At 35.2% G+C, this 22,913-nt stretch overlaps 1 protein-coding gene across 1 annotated transcript; it reads left to right on the forward strand.

Annotated features, from left to right (window-relative positions):
• Positions 1-1,450: 1,450 nt before the first annotated feature.
• On the forward strand, positions 1,451-22,004 carry LOC145511376 (transmembrane protease serine 11B-like). Its single transcript, XM_081504529.1, has 11 exons — positions 1,451-1,801; positions 8,089-8,269; positions 11,504-11,625; positions 13,723-13,838; positions 13,918-13,985; positions 15,386-15,546; positions 17,104-17,142; positions 17,954-18,131; positions 20,307-20,566; positions 20,947-21,089; positions 21,698-22,004. The coding sequence occupies exons 2-11, from the start codon at positions 8,262-8,264 to the stop codon at positions 21,857-21,859; spliced, it is 1,257 nt and encodes a 418-aa protein (XP_081360655.1). The 5' UTR covers positions 1,451-1,801; positions 8,089-8,261; the 3' UTR covers positions 21,860-22,004.
• The last annotated feature ends 909 nt before the right edge of the window (positions 22,005-22,913 follow it).

The raw sequence follows: 22,913 nt of genomic DNA on the forward strand, positions 1-22,913 counted from the left end.
CTGAAAATATTTTGCAAACCATAATAAAATATGTAGTATTTATGAGTTTAGTTCTTGCCCCAGAATTTAGGAAGTATTTGCTAATGCTAAATTTGAAATGGTTAATTGCATGAACAAATCTCATTTATCAAATAAATATATTTACATTTATGGCTACAAAGATTTGAGAGTAGAAGTTTGACAATCAGCTATGTATTTAAAATTTTACATGTTTGTGCATGCATGTTCAGTTGTGTCCAGCTCTTTGCAACCCCATGGACTATAGCCCACCAGGCTCGCTCATCTGTCCATGGAATTTTCCAGGCAAGAATACTGGAGTGGGTTGCCATTTGCTACTCCAGGGTTTTACACACTTAGCTACATAAATAATGAGTACTCACTTTCTTTTTATGAAAATGGAGTGCACTGAAATGTGTATCTCGTGGACACATCAGCTTTCTTGGAAAAAGTCATGTAGTTATTATAACAATATTCTGGTATTGGTTCACATATACTTAATTTCTCTTATCATGTGTAATCTCTATAGATCGCAGATGCATTCTTTTCTGTATCTTTTATATCTACTTTCACAGCACCTCGCAGTAACTTTTCAGCACATGTTGTTGGCAGGCTCTTTGTTTTGTTTTCATACAGAAATAATTCCCTCTCTAATAGCTTATATATTAATTCTTCAGAAGTTTTGTGGTGAAATATAATACAGAAAAGAACACAGAAGACAAATGTACAGATCAATAAATTGTCACAAGGTAAACAGCCATGTAATTACCACCTAGACAAGAAATAGTACACTGCCAGCATCCCAGAAAACAGTATCCTGGACTTATAACTCAACACCCTACATCTAACAGTGTTTGAATATTACAGAAATGAAATTGTATAGTATATATTCTGACTCTCATTTGTGAAAATCATTTATGTTGATGCACGTATCTGAAGTTCTTTCACTTAAAGTGCTGTAAAATGTTTTATTACATGAGAATACCACAAAATCTGGTATTCTGTGGTAATATCTTTTTATTGTGTGAAGATTTTGCTATCTTCACAATCATGAAGATTATTTCCTCAATTATTTTCTAAAAGTTTTATTATTTTGCATTAAGATCTATGATCCTCCAGTAGTAGAATGCCACGTAGGGATCAAGTATCATTGGTTTTCTTTCATAGAGATATCCAATCCAGATATTGGGCACATAGTCACACTTAGCAAATTGCCCTTCAGGAGCCCAGCTCAAAGTGTGGTGGGTTTAACAACCACTCTTACTCAGTGCAGACCCTGGATTCCAACTTTTGACGCTGTTGCCCTGATACTATTAGATGCCCTTCTCGGCTTTAGCATCCTTTTCCAGAAATAGCAGCTCCAAACGGTAGGCTAATTAACTTCTTTGAGTTTATCTTCAGCAAGATCTTGGCCTTGGAATTTTTATTTTGTTAGCTTTATGATGTCATCAACAGAGTTCTTAACTATTTTACCCATTTTTCCTACTATAATTTCAGGAATGTTGGTCTCATTTCCTTAGTCCATCATCTTAGGAAATACCAGTCCCATGCATTTGAAAAAAATTAATCTTGTTTTTTACTACTCAGTATCTAGGTGCCTTTTGATAAGTTACAAACTCTTTGAAGTTCAATTTTCTCATTTGTAAAGTGGGAGTGACAATATTTATCTCATGTTTAATCACTAAATTGTGTCCGACTCTTGTGACACCATGGACTGCCCCCCAGGTTCCTCTGTCCTTGGGATTTCCCAGTCAAGAATACTGGAATGAGGAGCCATTTCCTCCAGGGAATCTTCTCAACCCAGGTATCAAACCTATGTCTCCTGCATTGGCAGGTGGATTCTTTACCACTGAGCCACCAAGGTAGCCCATTTATCTCTTAGAATTGTTGAAAAAATTAATATGAAAGAGGTATATAGAGACATTGGAAAATAAAAAAGTAAGGCTACTAGTGTACCTTCAATGATTGATAGCTATTGTTTTTGCTATATTAATAATGATAATAATTCTTAAGGTGATGATGAAGACAGTAAGAATTCTGAGTAACTCTGTCTACCACATTGCCCTAATCTCCTAATCTAAAAGTGGTATAAAGTTAATCTGACAATATTTATTTTATTTGAATCAACATAGGCTTCAAGTAATGACTGCTTCCAATTTTAGATTTGCCCAAGCCATACTTTTAGTAATTTCTCCACTTTTTTAACCAAAATTTTTTCAGATTTAGTGGCAAATGATTTTCACTAATAACTTTTCTCAGTTAAAAAATAAACTATGTTATCTCCACTTTTGGACTCCTCTCATTTTATGATTCATCCAAATCTCATAAACATTAGCTATAACACTACACATAGTTTCATTTGTAAGTGCTCTTTGTACTTAGGAATGTAATTCATCTTACAAAAGACCGAAACTCATCAAACAGCAATTTGGTCTCTTATAATCTATCTTTTTACTGAGTATTAGACTTTGGTTCACCATGTTACAAGGGTTGGCCAAGAATGTCAATCTTCCTTCAGCCTTTCTTTAGTAGGAATAGATTATATAATGAAGTTATATTTTTAGCAACAAAAATTACCAATGCACAAAAGATGGTGTTTTAACCTAGAGAATTTATAGGAAGTGGACAGGCAGTCTAGTACCAGAATATTTGAATTTGATACACACATATCATTTGAGTAACAGACTTATAAACTAGGTTATCCTGATTCCTTGAGAATATGAAGGTAATATCCTAGTTATGGACTCATGCATTCTAGAGATAGAGAATATTGTAGCTCCCATTCTAAGTTCACTACATGACATCTTGGTCAAAAACAATGTCATGAATTTGATAAATATCAAATAATTCCCTAGAGCTTGATCATGATGAACTACTGGTAAAACTGAGCTTCTAGTTTTGCTATTTTGAGAACTCGGTCCTGTGAGAAGTACGCTTATTAAGAAACAGTGCCCTTTAAAAGGCTGCTAGTAGCTCTCCAGACAAGCTAAACTAAAATGCTGCAAATGCAAAATAAAAAAAAATAGTACAAATAAGAGCCAAATACCGTGTAGGAATTCCCTGGTGGCTCAGCCGATAAAGAATCTGCCTGCAATGCAACAGACCCCGGTTTGATTTCTGGATTGGGAAGATCCCCTGGAGGAAGGCATGGCAGCCCACTCCAGTATTCTTGCCTGGAGAATCCCCATGAACAGAGGAGCCTGGTGGGCTGCAGTCCATGGGTTCGCAAATAGTCAGAGATAACTGAGCACAGCACAGCACCATGTAAGAACAAACAAGCAATAAAATAGAAAGGAGAAGAGGTGCTTGCTTTCTAATCCTGACAATGAGACTGTAAGTGCCTATTGAGAAACTGGAGTGTATGAAAAATTAGTATAAGATGTAAACCCTGCACTTTAGGATCTTATCATCTTCTTGGGGAAATAAATATAGTACAAATAGAACAATAAATAGAATTAATTGTTATAAGTTATGTGCAATATTATGACTTAGAAAATAATAAAATTAATGTGGACCAGAGTAACTTCAGAAGATTCAGTAGAAAATCTTAAGGTGGGTTTGAAGGATTTTGAAAATTTTGAAAATAAATTTATTTGGATGCAAATGTCATGATACAACTTGGGGAAAATATAAACCCAAGAAGAGAAAGTACTCTCATAAGATGGATAATTCCAGCTGCTGTGGAGCACTTGATTAATTTTTATCTGAGTTTGTTCAAACACTGAGACCTTATAATTGATTTGAAACTGGAACATGCAGTCTATGGGAATGTTTTGGAACATATGTACATTCTATAATGTACTCATTTAAAGAATGGTGATTCAGCAAAGCCATTAATATAATATGACATATTTTTCCTTTACAATGGAAAGGCCTTTGTAGTTATGGAACCAAAGGGAGAAAAATAGCATAAATACTGAAATTTTAGGCTTTGTTTAAGATGGAAGAAAGGTTCATACTGTTTCATAAGCAACGTTGTTTATCCAAGGAAAGTTGAAGGAACACATCTTCTGAAGTTGCTATTTTTGATATTAGAAGCAAATCAAAAGAGAAAAGAGATGCATATGAGATGATTGGCACTTCCCAGGTGGCTCAGTGGGTAAAGAATCCTCCTGTAATGCAGGAGACCCAGGAGACATGGGTTTGATCCCTGGCTTGGGAAGATCCCCTGGAGAAGGAAATGGCAAACCACTCAAGCATTCTTGCCTGGAGAATCCCATGAACAGAGGAGCCTGTCGGGCTATAGTCCATAGAGTTGCAGAGAGTCGAATATGACTGAAGTGACTGACATGCATGCCTGCACATGAAATAATTGATATCTAACATAAATACATAATATACATTAGCTTCAAATATTTGTCTTATTTTTAGAAGGTAACTGACATTAAATGTCATATAACATACATATGAGTTATGGGTTATGTTTCTAATAGCTGTTTCAACAAATAAATTTCTGAATCTCAGTGAGTATATAAAGAGAAAGTTTAAGTTTGTGCAAAATCCAAAATGTGATTTTCCTGAAGGATAGGTAGCAATTCTTACAGTGGTGATTATGTCAGTTTTGGAGACTCGAATTTTTTTCTAGGAATTTTTCCACCTGATGTAAATTTAAAATTTTATTTTCAATAAAATAATTGCTTTCCAACCTGTTTTATAAGAGCAACATTACCTTGATTACAAAGCTTAACAATGACATTAAAAGACAATAAAATTATGTCATTCGCTCTCAGGAGCATGAATACAAACTCCTAAAGAAAACAAGATATCAAACCTAGTAAAATATAAAATGTATCACATTTTATTTACAATATAATTGGGGGTCATTCTAACAGAAATACAAGTATGATCTGACATTTAAATATCAATCAATTTAATTCACAATATTGATCAAACAAAAATAGAAAAATGATTATCTCAAAAAATGGAAAAAAGCATTTGGTCAAGTTCAAAATTAATTTATTATAAAAATTAGCAAACTAAAAGCAAAAAGAAACTTCTTTAATCTAATAAAATGACAGTGAGTATCCTATTCAATGGTGAAATACCAAAAAACATTCCCTAAAAGTAGGAACAAGAGGATGCCATCTATCACCCATTCTATTCAACAGTAACTAGAATTCTATGATGTATGGCAAAAGTAATCAATCAACCAGTCAACTAAAAGAAAATAAAAATATAAGCAGTGAAAAAGAAGTAATAATATTGTACTTATTTGCTGATGTAGGTGTGTGCTAAAAATCCAAAATACTATACAAACAGAAAAATGAAATTAATAAATGAAGTTACTCAATATGAGGTCAATATACTAGTCAATTGTACTTATATATGCCAACAATAAATATAACATAAAATTTAAAGAATAGTACCTTTTACAAATAGTGTCATTTTCCAGAGGTTATGTACGAATATGAGAGTTGGGCCATAAAGAAGGCTGAGTGCTGAAGAATTGATGCTTTTGAACTGTTGTGCTGGAGAATACTCTATTGAGAGTCCCTTAAAAAGCAAGGAAATCAAACTAGTCAATCCTAAAGGAAATCAGTCCTAAACACTCATTGGAAGGATTGATGCTGAGACTGAAGCTCCAATCCTTTGGCCACCTGATGTGAAGAGTTGACTCATTGGAAAAGAACCTGATGCTGGGAAGGATTGGGGGCAGGAGGAGAAGGGGATAACAGAGGATGAGATGGTTGGATGGCATCACCAACTCAATGGACATGAGTTTGAGCAAACTCTGGGAGATGGTGAAAAGACAGAGAAGTCCAGTGTGCAGCAGTCCATGGAGTCTCAAAGAGTAGGACATGACTTAGTGACTGAACAATACCATCATCAACAACGATTTACACTGGAATAGAAAAAAACAAATACATGAGATTAAACCTAGGAAAATACGTGTAAGCCTTCTATTCAGATACTTATAAAACACTACTGAGAGAAATTTTTAAAAAATTGAAATAAACAAAAGAAATTACCAAGTTCATGGATTGGAAGCTTCAATATATTAAGAAGTTAATTCTTCCCCATTTGATCTATAGATTCAATACTATACCAACAAAAGTCTAGAAATTTCTTTTTGGAAATTGATCAATCAGTGTTAAAATTTATAAGGAAATATAATGGACTAAAAATAGTCAAGACCAGTTTGAGAAAAGAAAAAACTATGGGCTTACATACCAAATATCAAGTGTGAACAGAGAAAAAGTTCTGTTCTAGAAGTATTAAATCGCAATCCATCACAAATGATAAAGAATGAGGCCCACTGTGCTTTGGACAAACAGGCCTCTTAGATACTTGGATAAACATCTCCAGTAGAATTTGAATAAACCTGGACTCTTGACTCTTCTCATACATTGAAAAACATTAACATCACTGACTTGAGATATTTGGGGTTTTTTGTGACTAGCAGTAGTCTTTTACTAAGATGTATATTGACTGTATGTATTTCCTAGCCAAAAATCATATATAAATAGGTTTTCTCCACTATCTCTTTGGAGCAGTTTCCTCAGAGCTAACTCAGTGGCTGTCTCCAAGCTATAGTCCTCAATAAGACCTTGAACACAGCTTAAACTGACAATTCTTATGTTGTGTGTTTTTTTTGACACAGACATGATGTAACTTCAATAAGTAAGGCAGTGTGATATAGTACACTAAAAAAATAAAGTAAAAATAAAAAATTCAGAAAGAGACCCGCATTTGGTTTATATCAATACTTGATTTATAACAGAGGTGGCAATGCAGGATAGTGGATAAAGAATTGCATGCACATGATTTCAGTAAGATGTGCAGGGTCAATTAATAATCATATGGAAAAAAAATGCATCTTTACTCCTTCTTCATAATATATACACAAAGGAATGCAATGTGAATTAATGATCTAAGTGCAGATGGTAACACTAAGGTTTTTAGAAGAAAACATGCAAATATATCTTTAAGAAGGGCAAAGAATTCTTCAACAAACTATGTACATATACACATAAAATGCTAACCTTAAAAGGAAATATTGGCAAGTTTTAAACTAAAATTAAGAGATTCTGTTTTTTAAACACCACCAATGACTAGTTCCACTTCCAGCAATGGAGAAAAATCTTCTATCAAGCTTTTCTAGAATTAATAATTATAAACCTTGGAAAAAATATAAAAACCATATGTACGTAGAACAGAGTGACCAAAACCTGGCAAAAACTATTTCAGAGAAAACTAATGAAGAGAAGGGGCTATACTGGGTGAGATTTACATACATACAGTTTCTTGCCCTGGAGAAGGCAATGGCACCCCACTCCAGTAGTATTCTTGCCTGGAAAATCCCATGGACGGAGGAGCCGGGTAGGCTGCAGTCCATGGGGTCACTAAGAGACATACACGACTGAGCGACTTCACTTTCACTTTTCACTTTCATGCGTTGGAGAAGGAAATGGCAACCCACTCCAGTGTTCTTGCCTGGAGAATCCCAGGGACGGGGGAGCCTGGTGGACTGCCGTCTATGGGGTCGCACAGAGTCGGACACGACTGAAGCGACTTAGCAGCAGCAGCAGTTTCTTACCCGAGAACACTGACCAGTCCAGGTGAGGTAGAGAAGCTAAAAATTAAGCAGAAAATCACAGTATAACAGGCTGTAGGAGTCAGAACACAAAGACTGGGGCTATAGCATAGCTGAAAAGTGAAATATGTGAAATAATGATCGTAATGATCATATTCACTGGTAATTAGGGAAATGAAAATGTAAACAATGAAATAGAATTCATTATATCAAAATGGTGGTGATTATTAGTTATGTTAATATCAATACCTTGTGAAAAGTCTTTTGTCAGCAACTTCTATCTAGTTACAGCTGGTTTCAGTTGAGGAGGAAATATCCAGAATGATGGAACTGATCAAACACAGAGTTAGAATTATCTCGATTTACCAAAAAGCTATTTCTTAGGTATACCTTTTAAGTGACCAGACCAAGATTAGGCTATTAGTTTTTTCTAAATAGCCAAGTCAAGGAAGTTTGTCATTCCCTGGATGACTCCTATCTTGAAACCATAGAAATATGACAGTCGATGACACTAGTCAGACAAGTTTCACTTTATTTGTTCTCTTTATTTCACCCAGCCCATAAAAATGAACCAACCAACACTGAAGGTAACACATAAACCTGGGAAACTCTGATCATCTTAAAAGCTCCACCAGAAAGCCCTTATTTTTATTACCACTACCATCATCGTCATCATCTTCAACATCATCATTATCTTTGTTCCTGACTCCACCATAATAACCAGAATACTATGTACAGGTAAATGGAATTTTATCTGGGAGATTAAGTCTAAAAGCTAACAGGTTGCTACAGAGTAGATTTTTGTTCATTGGTTGCTTTTTATAATTTAGATTTTTATTTCTGGATCCATGCTATTGTTTCTGATATCTAAAGGCCCTGTAAAGTCTCTGGGAAATTTTCAGAAATTTGGAAAATATTAATCAGATTTTAGCAAAATTTTATTTGCTATTTTAAAAAATAGTCATTCATAAGAATACCACTGGGACTTCCCTGGTGGTTCAGTGGTTAAGATTCCACGTTTCTAGGGCAGGGGCATAGGTCTGATTGATGCTCAAGGAACTAAGATACCACATGTTGCAAGGTGCAGCCAAAAAAAAAAGGAATCCTAGCATTTTTGTTCTCTAATAGTATAACAAAAACCGTGTTTTCTAATATGAATTTTTAAAGAAATAATTTAAAAACCTGAATGCCATTGTAGATTTTTGGAATAATATACTTTATAGCACAGACCCTAAATTAGCAGCTGGCAAACTGCAGGGGGCCCTCAAAACTTAATACATTTCCAAATAAGTTCCTTTCCAGACTCTAGGCTTTCCTAGAGTTCCAGAAGAGAGTTGGTGGTGGAGGCTCTTTGACTTATTTGATCATTAATTATTAATACTCTGTTCCTTATTCATAAGCCTCTCCCTATGTGACTCAGATGGTAAAGAATCCTCCTGCACTCCGAAAGACCTGGGTTCGATCCCTGGGTTGGGAAGATTCCCTGGAGATGGGAAAGGCTACCCACTCCAGTATTCTGGCCTAGAGAATTCCATGGACTGTATAGTCCATGGGGTCGCAAAGAGTCGGAAATGACTGAACAAATTTAACGATGGAAAAAAAAGTGTCTTTATAAGATATGGGGAATTTTGCATTGGAATCATGTTTTAACACTCTTCACTGTATAACAGAACTCAGGTCCATCCAATTCAAGTGGTTGGAAATGAAGTTTTAGTAAATGAGAACTACAGTTTGTAAGGCTTTGCAATTTAACTGCTAATTCAGTATCACAATTTGGTTATAAGGAAGTCTGATCTAGGATATGATACTGGGTATGGGCTGTGGGAGATAAATTATTGTGAGATAAATGTTTTAAAATTGTGGATAGTGTAGTTACCATCATTTTTAACATTATTGTAATCTGATTAAGGTAAATGGTTGAATTATACCAGAATAGCAATGAGCTCTTCCTTGAAGCAGATTCAGTCCAAAAGTGAGTCAAGTATAATTTAGTTTAGCATATGGAGTTGGTTAAATTTATTGAAGATTAATTTTTACCCTATTCTCTTTGTTAAATGAGAGGTTCATTCAGTAACTCAGATTTCTACCTTTAAAAAATTATGGCCGAAATATATACTTGATAGATGAGAGTAAATTATTTCATGAATGGACTTTTTTGGATATTTAGAACATGATTTTAATGATTTCAGCTGTTATTAAAAATAATAATCAATTTCAGAATGCAAACATCATACTTACTAGAGGAGAGGCTGAATAAATCATAAACTATGATATTTTATATATAAAAAATCTCCTCAATTGTTTATGATAGGAAGAAATCACAATTAAGGGGAAAAAGCAATACCAGTGCTATAGTCAACACTATGTATTCTTTAGAACTTTCAAGAACGTCTAAAAGGGACCTTCAAAGAAAAGCATTTTATACACTGTAATATAGTGACTATTTTATATAGAAACCATCTCAGCTACTTTCTGTACTATGTACATAATTTAGGCTATATAGTGCTTGAGTCTCTCAAACCAATATTCATGTCTCACAGAGATTAAGCTACCAGCCTGAGTTACAATGGCTAATCCAAAACAAATTTGAGACTATCATAGTAAATTTTTCTACTTATTAGCAAACATATATTTTCAGATATTAATAAGGTTATAAATATTATTGTTCACATTAATTAAATGCTCCTTTCAAAGTGTGATTCATCTAATATAAGAAATATTGTGCCCAAATAGCTTTTTTGCTATGGAAATGAGATTATACAAATGAACTACAATATAAAAGCACGTATGGAATGTAGGAAGTTTCTTTGAAGAGCTTTCACAATGTTGGCCTAGGGTAGTGTTAATAAACAGGTCATCAAAAGAGATATAAGGAAGAGGTAGGATTAAGAATTGAGAACAGAACAGAGAGGAAATAAGACTGGGTGGAGTTGCACAGGTGGGGCATAGTTACCTATAATTCGTTTTTAAAGGATCTTCTCTACCAAAAAGACAATTAGTTCTGGAGGGACTAGAACAAAAAGGTTCTCCTACTCATAGAAAATATCTAATTTTACAAATATATCTACTGATACAAACTCTTCTGTTTTGTAATTTTTGTTTAGTATAATGCAGAAAACAGATTGAAGAAACAGTTGAGGTTATTTTGAATTTGGAATTAGATTTGCGTGTGTGTGTTACAGCTCCAAATGAACTATTTCATGACATCATGTCTTTCAAGATATGAAGAATAATGTCCAAACTTTATATAAATTAGATTAAGCCTGACCATATGACCTAACTGTAAGCCTAGATCACTCTATCTGTATGATGCCAAGTTACAATATTTTCTGATTATTTTTCATCTAATTGATTGGTTGTAATGATGAATGTTATCTATCTATGCAATCATACTGTATAGATAATCCAAGCTTATTGTAGAAACATTAGAGAGTATAGATAAGGAAGAAGTAAACAGAAAGAAAAAAGTCTATCCATAATTTTAAAACATGGGAAAGCTGAACTTGACATCATGATGCTTTCTGACACACTTAATTAAACATATAAATGATGTTATATGTTTGTGTTTATAAATCTATATATGTCCACGTATATGATGCAGCTATAGTTCGCAAAGGTACAATCAGATCATGTATAATGTTTTATAACCTGTTTTAGGTAAATAAAAAAAGTCAATTGATTTCTCCTCATCAACATGAGAACGTAAACCATTCTATTTTGCTCACTGTTGTATCCCCAGCAGCTAACATAGCACTCAAAGATGATCTGTTAAATGAATGATCATTAGGGTCTATCCTCCTTGACACATTTGAGGCTTCTGTGTTTTAAGCTAACACAAAGATATGATGCCTAAATTATACATTGTGTTGTATGAGTTGGAGGAGAGACAGGTAAATTTAGAATATTTATTATCTGATTCAGCACAGCACACAGCACATCATCTGATTCAAGTCACCTTCCTTTTTTTGGTAGACACACCAGCGTATCTTCCCAGAGAAGATCTTGGCCATTATGGAGAACCATCCTTATTTTTCTTGGAGTTGTGGCAATCTTGGGATTAACTATTGGTCTCCTCGTCCATTTTCTGGCAGTTGGTCAGTATTGACTCTCATTTTCTTAAAAATTGACGAGAAACAACAGGAATATTAAATTTCATTATGGAAACTTTCTTATCTAATTACTATTTTATTTCAACATAATTTTATGTTATTTGACACCAAAGTTTGTAATTTTTTTGAATCAGATGCCTCTTTGATCCAGTCTATAAGTTATATCACCAGCTATGAGTGTGGACCAGATTGAAATGCTCAATACTGTGATGCCAGTATTCATTGTCAATAAAGGTGCTTGTAGAGTAGGTTTGTAGCTAACTTGTATCTTTTGGTAAAAAAATATACCTCAAACTTCAGAGATTCCCTACCCTTCTGATATTGGTTATTAAGATCTACACACACAATTGTGTCTGACTCTTTGCGACCCTATGGATTGTAGCCCTCCAGGCTCCTCCGTCTATGGGATGTTCCAGGCAAGAATACTGGAATGGGTTCCCATTCCCTTCTCCAGGGGATCTTCCCGACCAAGGGATCAAACCCGGGTTTCCTGTATTTCAGGCAGATGCTTTACTGTCTGAGCCAATGCTTGTGCTCTGATATTGGTTGTTAAGATCCATTTGAGGAACTTCCTTGGTGGTCCAGTGATGAAGAATCTGCCTTGTAATGCAGGGGATGCATTTCAATCCCTGGTTGTGGAACTAAGATCCCACATGCTCTGGAGCCCTTGTGCCACAACCAGAGAGTCTGTGCACCAAGGTGAAAGATCCCACATGAGGTAATGAAGATCCTGTGTGCTGCAACTAAGACTTGATGCAGCCAAATACATAAACAAGCTTTTCTGAATGACATAATTGATAAGCAGCTGTGGATAATCCACTAATGGCTTTTCTAATAGTGGACAGTCAAGAGTGGTTAAATGGCTGAATGCTCATACTGACTTGATCTTATCTTTAATAACATTCATTAAGTTTACATCCAGAAAACTTTTTTTATTTTTATCTTTCAGGAAAAGTAAACCCTGAAATTTGTATATCCATTTAATGTTTTTAAAGAAACTTGGTATGTGTTACTCTACTTGATCCTCACACTAATTCTCTGAGCCTGGTAGGGTAGGTTTTACTACTGTCCCTACTTTCACATGCAGGAAACTGAGGCTCAGGAAAGTCAAATGACTTCCTAGATATCACAAGCTTTTTAGTATAGTTGAGCACAAACCCACATCTTAATACTTTAAGTATATTATTCTAACAACACTTTTTCATGATTTTCCTGTTTTATTCCTCTGAAATATATCACCCTATGCAGTAACGCAATGTGGACGTATTTTGCTTGATTCAGTGACAATTTCAGTTCTTTTTCAACCTAGCCTCTTCTCCTTTGTTTTTACCCAACCATCTTAATATCAAATACCAAAACTTATCCTTTGGAAGCATAGTGGATGCCCAATCTCTTGCCTACTTTGTCTATCCACTACCTCTCCACAGTCTGAATCTTTCTATCTACTTCTTACCTCTACTCATTAAAAAATAACTTTATTCACATAGTTTCCTTATGGATAGCGTTCTGAGTTTTTCAAATCAGGCTCTCGTGAAGAAGCCTTGTCAGTATGTTAGTGGGGACCAGTAGCTCAATTAGCTTGCCTTCCAAAATATGGTTTGCATTTTAACAAGTCCCTTTTTTAAAAGAAACAATGACAGTGGAAAGAAGTGATGCAAAATGGAGCACTACAGTCATCCTGGCTTGAGCAGGAAGTGTGTGGGATAAGAATTTACTCTTGAGTGTCTTTACATGATCAGCTATCTACCATTTCAGTTTCAACGCTAGACAAGCTTATATTACCTAAATCTAAATTAGTTGAACTGGACTTCTTGAAATAAAATTATACACTCAAACTTTGTTGTAAAAGTTGTTTGAAGCAATTTTGGAAGATGGGCTTACTCTAGGATTCTGGTTTACGAATTAATACAGTCTTTTTTAATACTGAGAGTAACTAGAGCTGGTTGAGAGCTAGGGGGATCTCTCATTCAAGTGGTGATAAGCTAATTTCCCAGTACTGATTATTAATTTTGAGATAAAGATATGAAGGGACTTGAGGTCAAGGTTATTTTAAAGTTTTCTAAGTATTTGTTTATTTCACAGAAAAGACTTACTATTACCAGGGTGATTTTCATATTTCTGGAGTCACATACAATGATAATTGTGAAAAAGCAGTTTCACAGGCCAGCACAGATCTGAGCAAAGATATTGAGACTAAGGTAAGTCAGAAGTTTATTTATTTTATTATAAGTTTGGTTAAAACATACACAGTAGCTTTTTTGTTTTTTCTCTTGACAGATGTCTGATGCATTTCAAAATTCTAGTGTATACAAAGAATATATAAACTCTCAAGTCATCAAACTTCTGTAAGTAAAAATTCATTCAAGATCTTATGGAATGAGAAGTAGATAATATGTCACATCAACCTCAGCTTTAAATAACAGCAGCAAGAAACAGGGATAGAGGAAGAGAGAGAGAAGGAAAGAAAGGAGGAAAGAAAGGAAGAAAGAAAGTAAAAAGAAGGGACTAAAGAGTTCCCCATAAATTATAGCATCACTGTATTGAACAAATTTCTATTCAGGTAGGAAGTGTTCCGCTCAAATCTTTAATCTCTGTACTCGAAGGGGAATTATAAGGTTGCTGGTGGCAGTCAGTCCTAACTGACTTCTATGATAGAAGATAATTGTAACTCTATGCAAAACCAGGAGTTCTAGATGATTGTTTTACTACTGATACAGTAATCATCTCTTTTCCCATTCATACTCATCTGACCATATTTTTTCTAAAATAATCCTCTTTTGTTCTCTCTAATAATTACCATCACTTTAATGACTGGAGAAAGTGACTCTTTTAAGGTAACTTTTGTCTAAACATGTACTGTAATTGTGCTTGGTGGTGGTGGTGGGGATGAGGGATGTAGGGAGGCAGTGTTACAGAGCACAGGGGATGAGTAACACAGGAGCACTTGTAAGTCTGAACTCCCTAAACAAAACAAAATGAAACAAAAAATCCAGCTAGCCAACCAATCAACCAACTAACCAACCAACCAATCTATTTTCTTACAGACAAGGAAAAATCTTCAAAGCGTCTTCAATTAATCATAATTATTTGAAAATAGAGTTGAAGTTTTGTTTTTTTTTTAAATCACGCTTAATGTGGATTTCTGTTTGAAAATCTTCCAAAGTGAATTTATCTTCTTTCCTGATTAATAAAAATGATGTACTATATATGTAAATAATGGAGATGTTCTTCATGCTTTAGAGTTATCTTTCTGAACTTTCTCATCACATAGATCTGTTGGGGTGGACATATATAAGAATCTATAGTAAGAAGTTTAGTACTGGTTCCCAAATACATGCTAGAAGTTATCTTTTGAATACTTCCAGGCCCTGCATTTCAGTTCTCATTTATCTTTTTCTCTAAAATTAAGCTATTAGAGAATATCTATATAAGAAAACTATTTTTTTTCCCTACATTATAATAAAATCTCATGCCAATTATTTGTTGGCTAGTACTCAGCTTCTTACATGTGTTTGAAATATCCTGATTTCTAGTTTGTAGTTCACATCCTTTTTCATGAACAATACCTCTTAACCAGTTAGGTTCTTAGGGACCATTACACTTTATATATACTGAGATAATATCTGTATTATTTTTTAATATATGTAAAGGCAATATAATAATTAAAATGTGGGAAATCTAATGTGTTCATGAAACATCTGAAAAATCAGAAAGCAACACACTAGAACATTTCTGTTATTTCTAGTCCTGATTCCAATGGTTCAAGTGTACAGTTACAGTTGACATTCAAGTTTCCTCCAGCAAAAAACAATAGCATGAGGACTAAAATCAAGGCTCTCTTACATCAGATGTTGAAGGACAACATGGCATCCTGGAATGCAATTCCCACTTCCATTAAGCTTACAGGTATTTTACTTTTTTACATTATTTTCTACTACTGAAGTATCTAGACTATTAAAAAAATAAAAAGGACTGGAAAAAAAATGAACCAAAATTTTTAGGAATTTTCTTAGGAGAAATTAGTTTTCCCAACTGTGGCATTCCTACAGTTGAGGCGGTATTGGAAAGGGGAGTGTTATAGATTCTTTGTCTGAACAGTGGTAGAAATAAGTGTTTACAGGCATGCTTGTGAGTTTAGAAGGCTTGGCTGTAATGGATGAAAAAGGGGTGAAAAAATAATAACTGAAGCCGTATTCCTCCTTGTGCTGTGCTTAGTCACTCAGTTGAGTCTGACTCTTTGTGATGCCATGGACTGTAGCCTGCCAGGCTTCTCTGTCCACGGGGATTCTCCAAGCAAAAATACTGGAGTGGGTTGCCAAGCCCTCCTCCATATATTCCTCCTTACCTCCTACTTATGTCAGGATCTCATTATAAGAAACAGACTTGGGGTTTTCTTGATAATTCAGTGTAGAGATTGCAGGAGTAAGGGTAAAGTTGAAGATTAGGGAATTTTCATTGCTTCTTGTGGAAGAATGGGAGTAATACTATTAAAGATAAAGTTTGCCTGAAATAATTCCTTAGAAAACAAGGGAAGAAAATGAAAGGACTTTGCCCTAGTACAGAAAGTAATTATTCATAAATTTTTGATGGTTTTGCAAAGATCTTGAAACTCTAAACTCCGATTATTACAAAGTCTGTTAAGCGATAAACTTGTGTTTCCAGAGCCCAGTTTTGTGATTCTTCCAGACTGACAATTGATCCTAGTATCCTTGAAGGCTATAATGGTCACCAGCTGCCAGTTACAGCTCCTTTGCTTCCATACAGTCTCTGTTACCAATGGGCCACTCATGAGAAGTGAGTCTGAGTTAGAGCTTCTGCAAGGAGCAAGACAATTCCTTTGTGCGTAGTCATTAGGAAAGAAGGTTGTACCAGTTATGGCCCCTCTGTCTCCTAGGAATTCAGGGTCAACACTTTCCGATGTGTCTTTTTTTAGGTTCTCTCTTTTCTTTCTCTTTAAGATCTCTTTCCAATAGAAAAGGGACTTAAATTTAAGTCAAATTCTCAAGATTTCACAATTCAGTCTAAGTAATGAAAATGAGTTCTAAAGAGCAGGGTAGGCACAATAAAATGTAATGTTAATTGCTATTTTTCTTTAAAATATAGACAACTTTATTTCAAAGTAGTGAGAATTATCATAGGGAAAAAATATCCAAAGATTATGCCCAGTGCCTCTTTTAGTAAGGGTGTCATCTTCTTATTTCACTAAATGTTTTACTTCAACTATTATAAAGCTGAGAGCTTTGCTTTTTTATTTCCGTTTCCTTTTGCCTATACCACCTGGTAGAAATGTGGAGAGATGGCCAAAATAGAGGAAGTAGGAGTCAGAGGGGTTGATAAATAATACGTGAACCAACCCGAATAGTTAAATTTTGGGTGTAATTGGATTGGGAAATTTGGTCGTTTGGTTGAAGAGATTGCTTGGTGATATTTTATTAACCTTGTGTTTTTGTTTCTAAATTTCAGAAATCAGCAAGGATAATGCCGAAGTGCTTACCAACAACTGTAAGTTTAGAAACTTTATTATAAATTTAACACATTCGTAAATAGTTCCCCATCATCTTGCTACAAAGTTTCTAGAAGTACTTCATTTTGGAAATCTGTAGTAGTCTTTCAAAATTATCGGCGATGCCACATATCTATCTAGCATTTCTTTTTGAAAAACACTGACTATTTGTAATGGGTTGTCCAAAAGGGTGAAGTGAGAATTATTTTCAAAAAATGGAATCATGAAGAATATCATGGATGAATTAGTTTTTTTTTTTTAAGTGAAGGAAAAAAGGAGGGTAATAAGAAACTGAGGGTAATAAGAAAATGCAAAACTAGGCTATATCAAATGTGTTTATTACAAGTTAAAAAAAACAGTCTGTACTTTTTAAGAAAATTCTGTTTAGAGTATCATGTGGCCCACAGTTTGATACATCCTTGCATTCATTCATTCAGTGTATATTTATGGAGTATATGTTGTCCACATGGGGTTTTACAGACAGCATTGTACATGCTATGTAAGACATCAATGAAGCAAAGTCTTCACCTTTAAAATTATGCAATCTACTGGGGGAGACTAGAATTATAACAGATAGATACAACAAAGGTCAAGAGTTGAAAGATTCTTGAAACTGGAAAAGAGGAAAAGTAAAAGTCACCGAAATAAGAACGGAGTGCTACCATAATAAAAGTACATTCTGGAAAGAAACAGCATTGGTTAGGAGATGCTGGACAATCATTGAAGGGTTTCAAGAACTGTTTTAATATGTATTTCTCATAAAGCATAATCAAAGTTACCTGCCCTTGTATAAATAAATCCTTTTTTCAGGTTGTGGGAGAAGACTGACCAACAGTATCACAGTAGGCAACCGAATTGTGAATGGGAAAAATGCCCTGATGGGGGCCTGGCCATGGCAGGCAAGCATGCAATGGAAAGGCCAACACCACTGTGGTGCCTCTCTGATCAGCAGCAAGTGGCTCCTATCTGCAGCTCACTGCTTTGCTAGGTAAGTTTGAAAGTCTGACTAAATGCAAGATTCTGGTTGCAGATCTATTTGGGAGGTCTGTGAAGGTTAACCTAAATGTGTGACATTCACCAAGACTACATGAAATTTACAAGTACTCTCATAATTCGAGGGCAGTGAAGACATTTAAGGGCTTCCTAGGTGGCACTAAAGAACTTGCCTGTCAACACAGGAGACTCCGGATTGATCCTTGTGTTGGGAAGATCCCCTGGAGGATAGCATGGCAACCACTCCAGTACTCTTGCCTGGAGAATCCCCATGGACAGAGGATCCTGGCAGGCTGCAGTCTATAGGGTCGCAAAGAGTTGGACACAACTGAAGCAACTGAGCACACACACATGCAAACAAAGGCATTTAAATGGGGGCAACTAAGGGAAAAGCGAATGGAAGCAATTAACGTTTTCCAAATAAGGGCTTTGGCCTGATAGTAAGTGCTTTACTTACATCATTCCATGTAATCATAACAATAATTCCATATGAAAGGTATACTTGAACCTATTTAAAGATGAGGAAATCGGGTTTAAATATGGTGATATAACTTGACCAAGATCCTACCACTCTTAAACAACAGGAACCGAGTATGAACTCAGGTATGTCTAAAGCCAGTTACAAGGTGCTTATTTGTCTTGTGCTCTAGGGATTTACCATCTAGTTGAAGAAATTAAAATGTGATATATTAAAGGTATTATGCAGCATAGAGTAGTAAGTGTCACATGTACAACACAGATGTTAATAGTGTGCCCTATGGACACTTGATGAAGATACGAGAACATATTCTAGCTGAGATATGCAGTTGCAAGTTTGGATCCAGACTCTAAATAGATAAAGTTTGTTTGATTGGAGTAGATAGATCAGAAAGAATAATGCGCATTTTGAGTTGAAAAAATAGTCATCTTCAAATGTGTTGAGATGTAGAGACACAAGCTGTATTCTATGGACAGCAAACAAAAATAACTATTTGAAGTAAAGAAGATTTGTAAAAGGAAACATTAGAAAATACGCTTAGAAAATATAGTTTTATTCACGAGGGACACTTCTAAATGACAAGATGCTTACTTACTAAAAAAACACAGCTATTGAGTGTGTGGAGTCACTGAAGACTTCAGAATGGGAGAAGGATTCAAGAGGGTCACAGTTACATGAAGATCTTGAAATCTTAAAAAAAAAATGCACCTGACATTTTGAGGAAAGTTACAGTAATTTAATAGGATGTTAGGGTCTAAATTGAGAAAGAATTTCATAGGAACTAGAGAATTTGGTAAAAAAAAATCTAAATTAGAAGCCAAGATGCATTGAATTGGTAAATATAGCAGAGTGACTGGGTGAGAACAAGTTGCAATTTTTTATGTATGCAGACAGACGTCAAGAGCCCTGCCACAGGCTCATGGAGTCCAGCGTACATGGCAGTACGTGTGATTCTGGACCCCATGCACTGAGGCTGCTCATGTGATTGCTCCCCAACTCAAATGCATAGAAACCAGATGGGGCTGAAGTAGCAGGAGACATCAGTGACTATTTAGGAGGATTTGTAGTGGGCTAACAGCTCCAATATGGGCTTCCCTGGTGGCTCAGAAGGTAAAGAATCTGCCTGCAATGCAGGAGACCGGAGTTTGATCCCTGGGTTGGGAAGATCCCCTGGAGAAGGAAATGGCAACCCATGCCAGTATTCTTGCCTAGAGAATTCCATGGATACAGGAGCCTGCTGGGTTACAGTCCATGGGGTCGCAAAGAGTCAGACATGACTGAGCAACTGACACACACACACAGCTCCAATACAGGCTTCCCTGGTGGCTCAGACGGTAAAGAACCTGCCTGCAGTGAAGGAGACTTGGTTCAGTCCCTTGGTCAGAAAGATCCCCTGGAGAAGGCAATGGCAACCCACTCCAGTATTCTTGCCTGGGAAATCCCATGGACAGAAGAGTCTGGTTGGACACGACTTGGCAACTAAACAAAAACAAACAACTCTAATAATCCTTAGACTATTTGTATGTGTCTGAAGCATTTATGACATACCCACATCAAAGGCATTTTTAAAATAAGAATTTAAGTGCTTTATAGTACTGTTTGGGAAACATATCTTAAAGTTATAAGATAACCACTGTGAACATCATTTTGACCTTCAAATTGAGTGTATTTTAATTAAATTGTGCCCTCCAGGAAAAATAATTCAGAAGATTGGACGGTTAACTTTGGAACTGTAGTAAATAAACCGTATATGACACGGAAAGTTCAAAACATTATTATTCATGAAAATTTTAGTGGCCCTGGGATTCACAATGACATTGCCCTTCTACAGCTCGCTGAAGAAGTCTCTTTTACAAAGTATGTTCGTAAGATTTGTCTTCCTGAAGCCAAAATGAAACTCTCAGCAAATGACAGTGTTGTAGTTACAGGATGGGGAACACTTTATATGAATGGTAAGTTCATGTGAATGGTAAGTTTTTCTGTAAATGTGTAATAGCTTCATAGGAATAATTATTTAATCAATCATTTCACTCTTTCTTGCAATTAACCAAGTCATAAAAAAAAAAAAAAACTGAAAAGAAAACGAAGTGATGGGACCACAAAAGCATGGCATTGTCTTCAGTTTCTGAAATATCTCTGGGAATACAAACTGGAAAATTTGGAATTTCTGTGTGAGGCAGCCAGCAATAATAAACATTAGAAAGAAACCAGTCTAGCCTGGGACTGGTCTGCCTCTTGGTGACCAAAAGAATCTGCTTTATTCTACAGATTGTTCTTTGTCTTAACAAACAAGGTTAAGATCTCCATAATACGCAGAATTTGTTGCCCTTAGGTCCTCTTCCAGTAATACTTCAGCAGGCCTTTTTGAAGATTATTGATAACAGAGTTTGCAACGCTCCATATGCATTATCTGGCTTGGTGACTGATACAATGCTATGCGCTGGATTTATGTCTGGAGAAGCAGATGCCTGTCAGGTACTTTTAGATACATTATCAAATCATTTTTCCCAAGTACTAATTCAATGGAATTTTTTACTACTTTTTTTTTTTGTCTTAATGATTTTCACAGAGTAGCTTCTTATTTCAATCCACCTAACAAATATTTACCCATCTCATTAATGTACCAGACCCCAGCTCAGAAGCTGGAAATGCAGTGGTGAACACAACTCTGCTCTCAGGAAGTTTTCAGTCTAGGAATCCATAGTTAAAGGTAATAAAATAAATTTGGCCCTATTTTCTGGGCAACCTACAGACCTAGGAGGCTGCCTCTTCCTTATCCAGAGATGCCACATGCACATGTCATCCATTCCACAGAGGCTTCATCATGGAGTCACATTTGCCATTGTTAAGGTTGGACTCATTACAAAGTCAACTTCTAGTCTTCCCAACCCAATCCAATCCAGTTATAGGCACTGTGTTCTGGTTTGTAATTGCCCTGGGTTTTGAAGAAACTCAGTAGTTCCACAGTTCTAAGCCTGAAGAGCATGAATTGTCTGCACTGCCTAGAGCCTATTGAAAACTCCGGAGGAGAGATAGAAATGTTTCAGCACAAGAAACTTTTTTTTTTTCTTGTTTTCTTCTAGAATGATTCTGGTGGACCACTAGCTTACCCCAACTCTAGGAACATCTGGCACCTTGTTGGAATAGTAAGTGCAGGAGAAGGGTGTGGTAAAAAGAATAAACCAGGTGTCTACACTCGAGTGACTGCTTATCGTGACTGGATTACCTCCAAGACAGGACTCTGAAAGAGAAGTAACTTTGGAACATAACAGAAAGACAACTATAGGATATTCTTATCCATTTCTTCAAAATATTTTTCTTTTTATTGTTGATATACCAATTATTTTCTTACATACAAATGAATGAAGATCTTGATTAATGTTTTATCTAAAACACTATCCATTCGTTCACTTATTTATTTAACTAATATAGGAAGCAGAAAGAAAAAAAGGAAGATCAAAATATTTTTATTAATACCCTACTTCTGATTTACCTTGCCATTAAATTAGGAATATACTTTATTTTTCAGAATTTAAAAAAAATGCACATTTTGTTAGTATGAGAACAAATATGCTAGGTATACCAAATAAATTATTTTTCACTCTATAAATTACAAATTCATTTTGTTAAACTGGACTGTATAAGACAAATAATGGACATTCACATTTTATTTATATTTGAAATAGTTTGTATAATCTTGTAAAAGCTTATAATCTTGGAATAGAGAAGGGATATCAGAAGTTCAGCTAGACCAAGTCTCTTAATTTATAGAGTGAGGAACACTAAGAGGAGCAATTATTTTCTTAAAGTCATTCTTCAGCCTTTGATAGGCTGTAACCCTCACATAAGTTTTCCCTCAATAGAATTTAAATTCAAAATGAGTCAAGAATTTTAAAATGACTTAAAGTTGTAATTATTTATATAATATTTTCTTCATGTTCTTCTTTTGTCATCTGTTTGCATTCTCTTACAGCAAAAATAATGTGAGGTCCTCTAGGGAAGAGGATAGTATGGCATCTATTACAGTAGCTCTCTTGACAGTACACGTGCAGTTACACAGAGGACTGACTTTGTAATCTCTGTGAATAATTCACCTTTTGTAATTTCATAAAAGAAAAATGTAGCTTAAAATTTCAAAAACAGCTAAAATAAACTCAAAAATTCTCTTCCTTCAATTGTTTTTGACATTATTTTGCTTTTTTCTTTATTGTAAATTGTGACTCAAGTGACAAACATAATCATGGGAAGTCAATCCATAACCAAGTATGACAAGATGATGCTTTTTTCCTCCTCACTCCT

This window comes from Giraffa tippelskirchi, chromosome 1, assembly GCF_054371585.1.
Source record: "Giraffa tippelskirchi isolate mGirTip1 chromosome 1, T2T-mGirTip1v1.2.pri, whole genome shotgun sequence".
In the NCBI taxonomy this organism is placed as follows: Eukaryota; Metazoa; Chordata; class Mammalia; order Artiodactyla; family Giraffidae; genus Giraffa; species Giraffa tippelskirchi.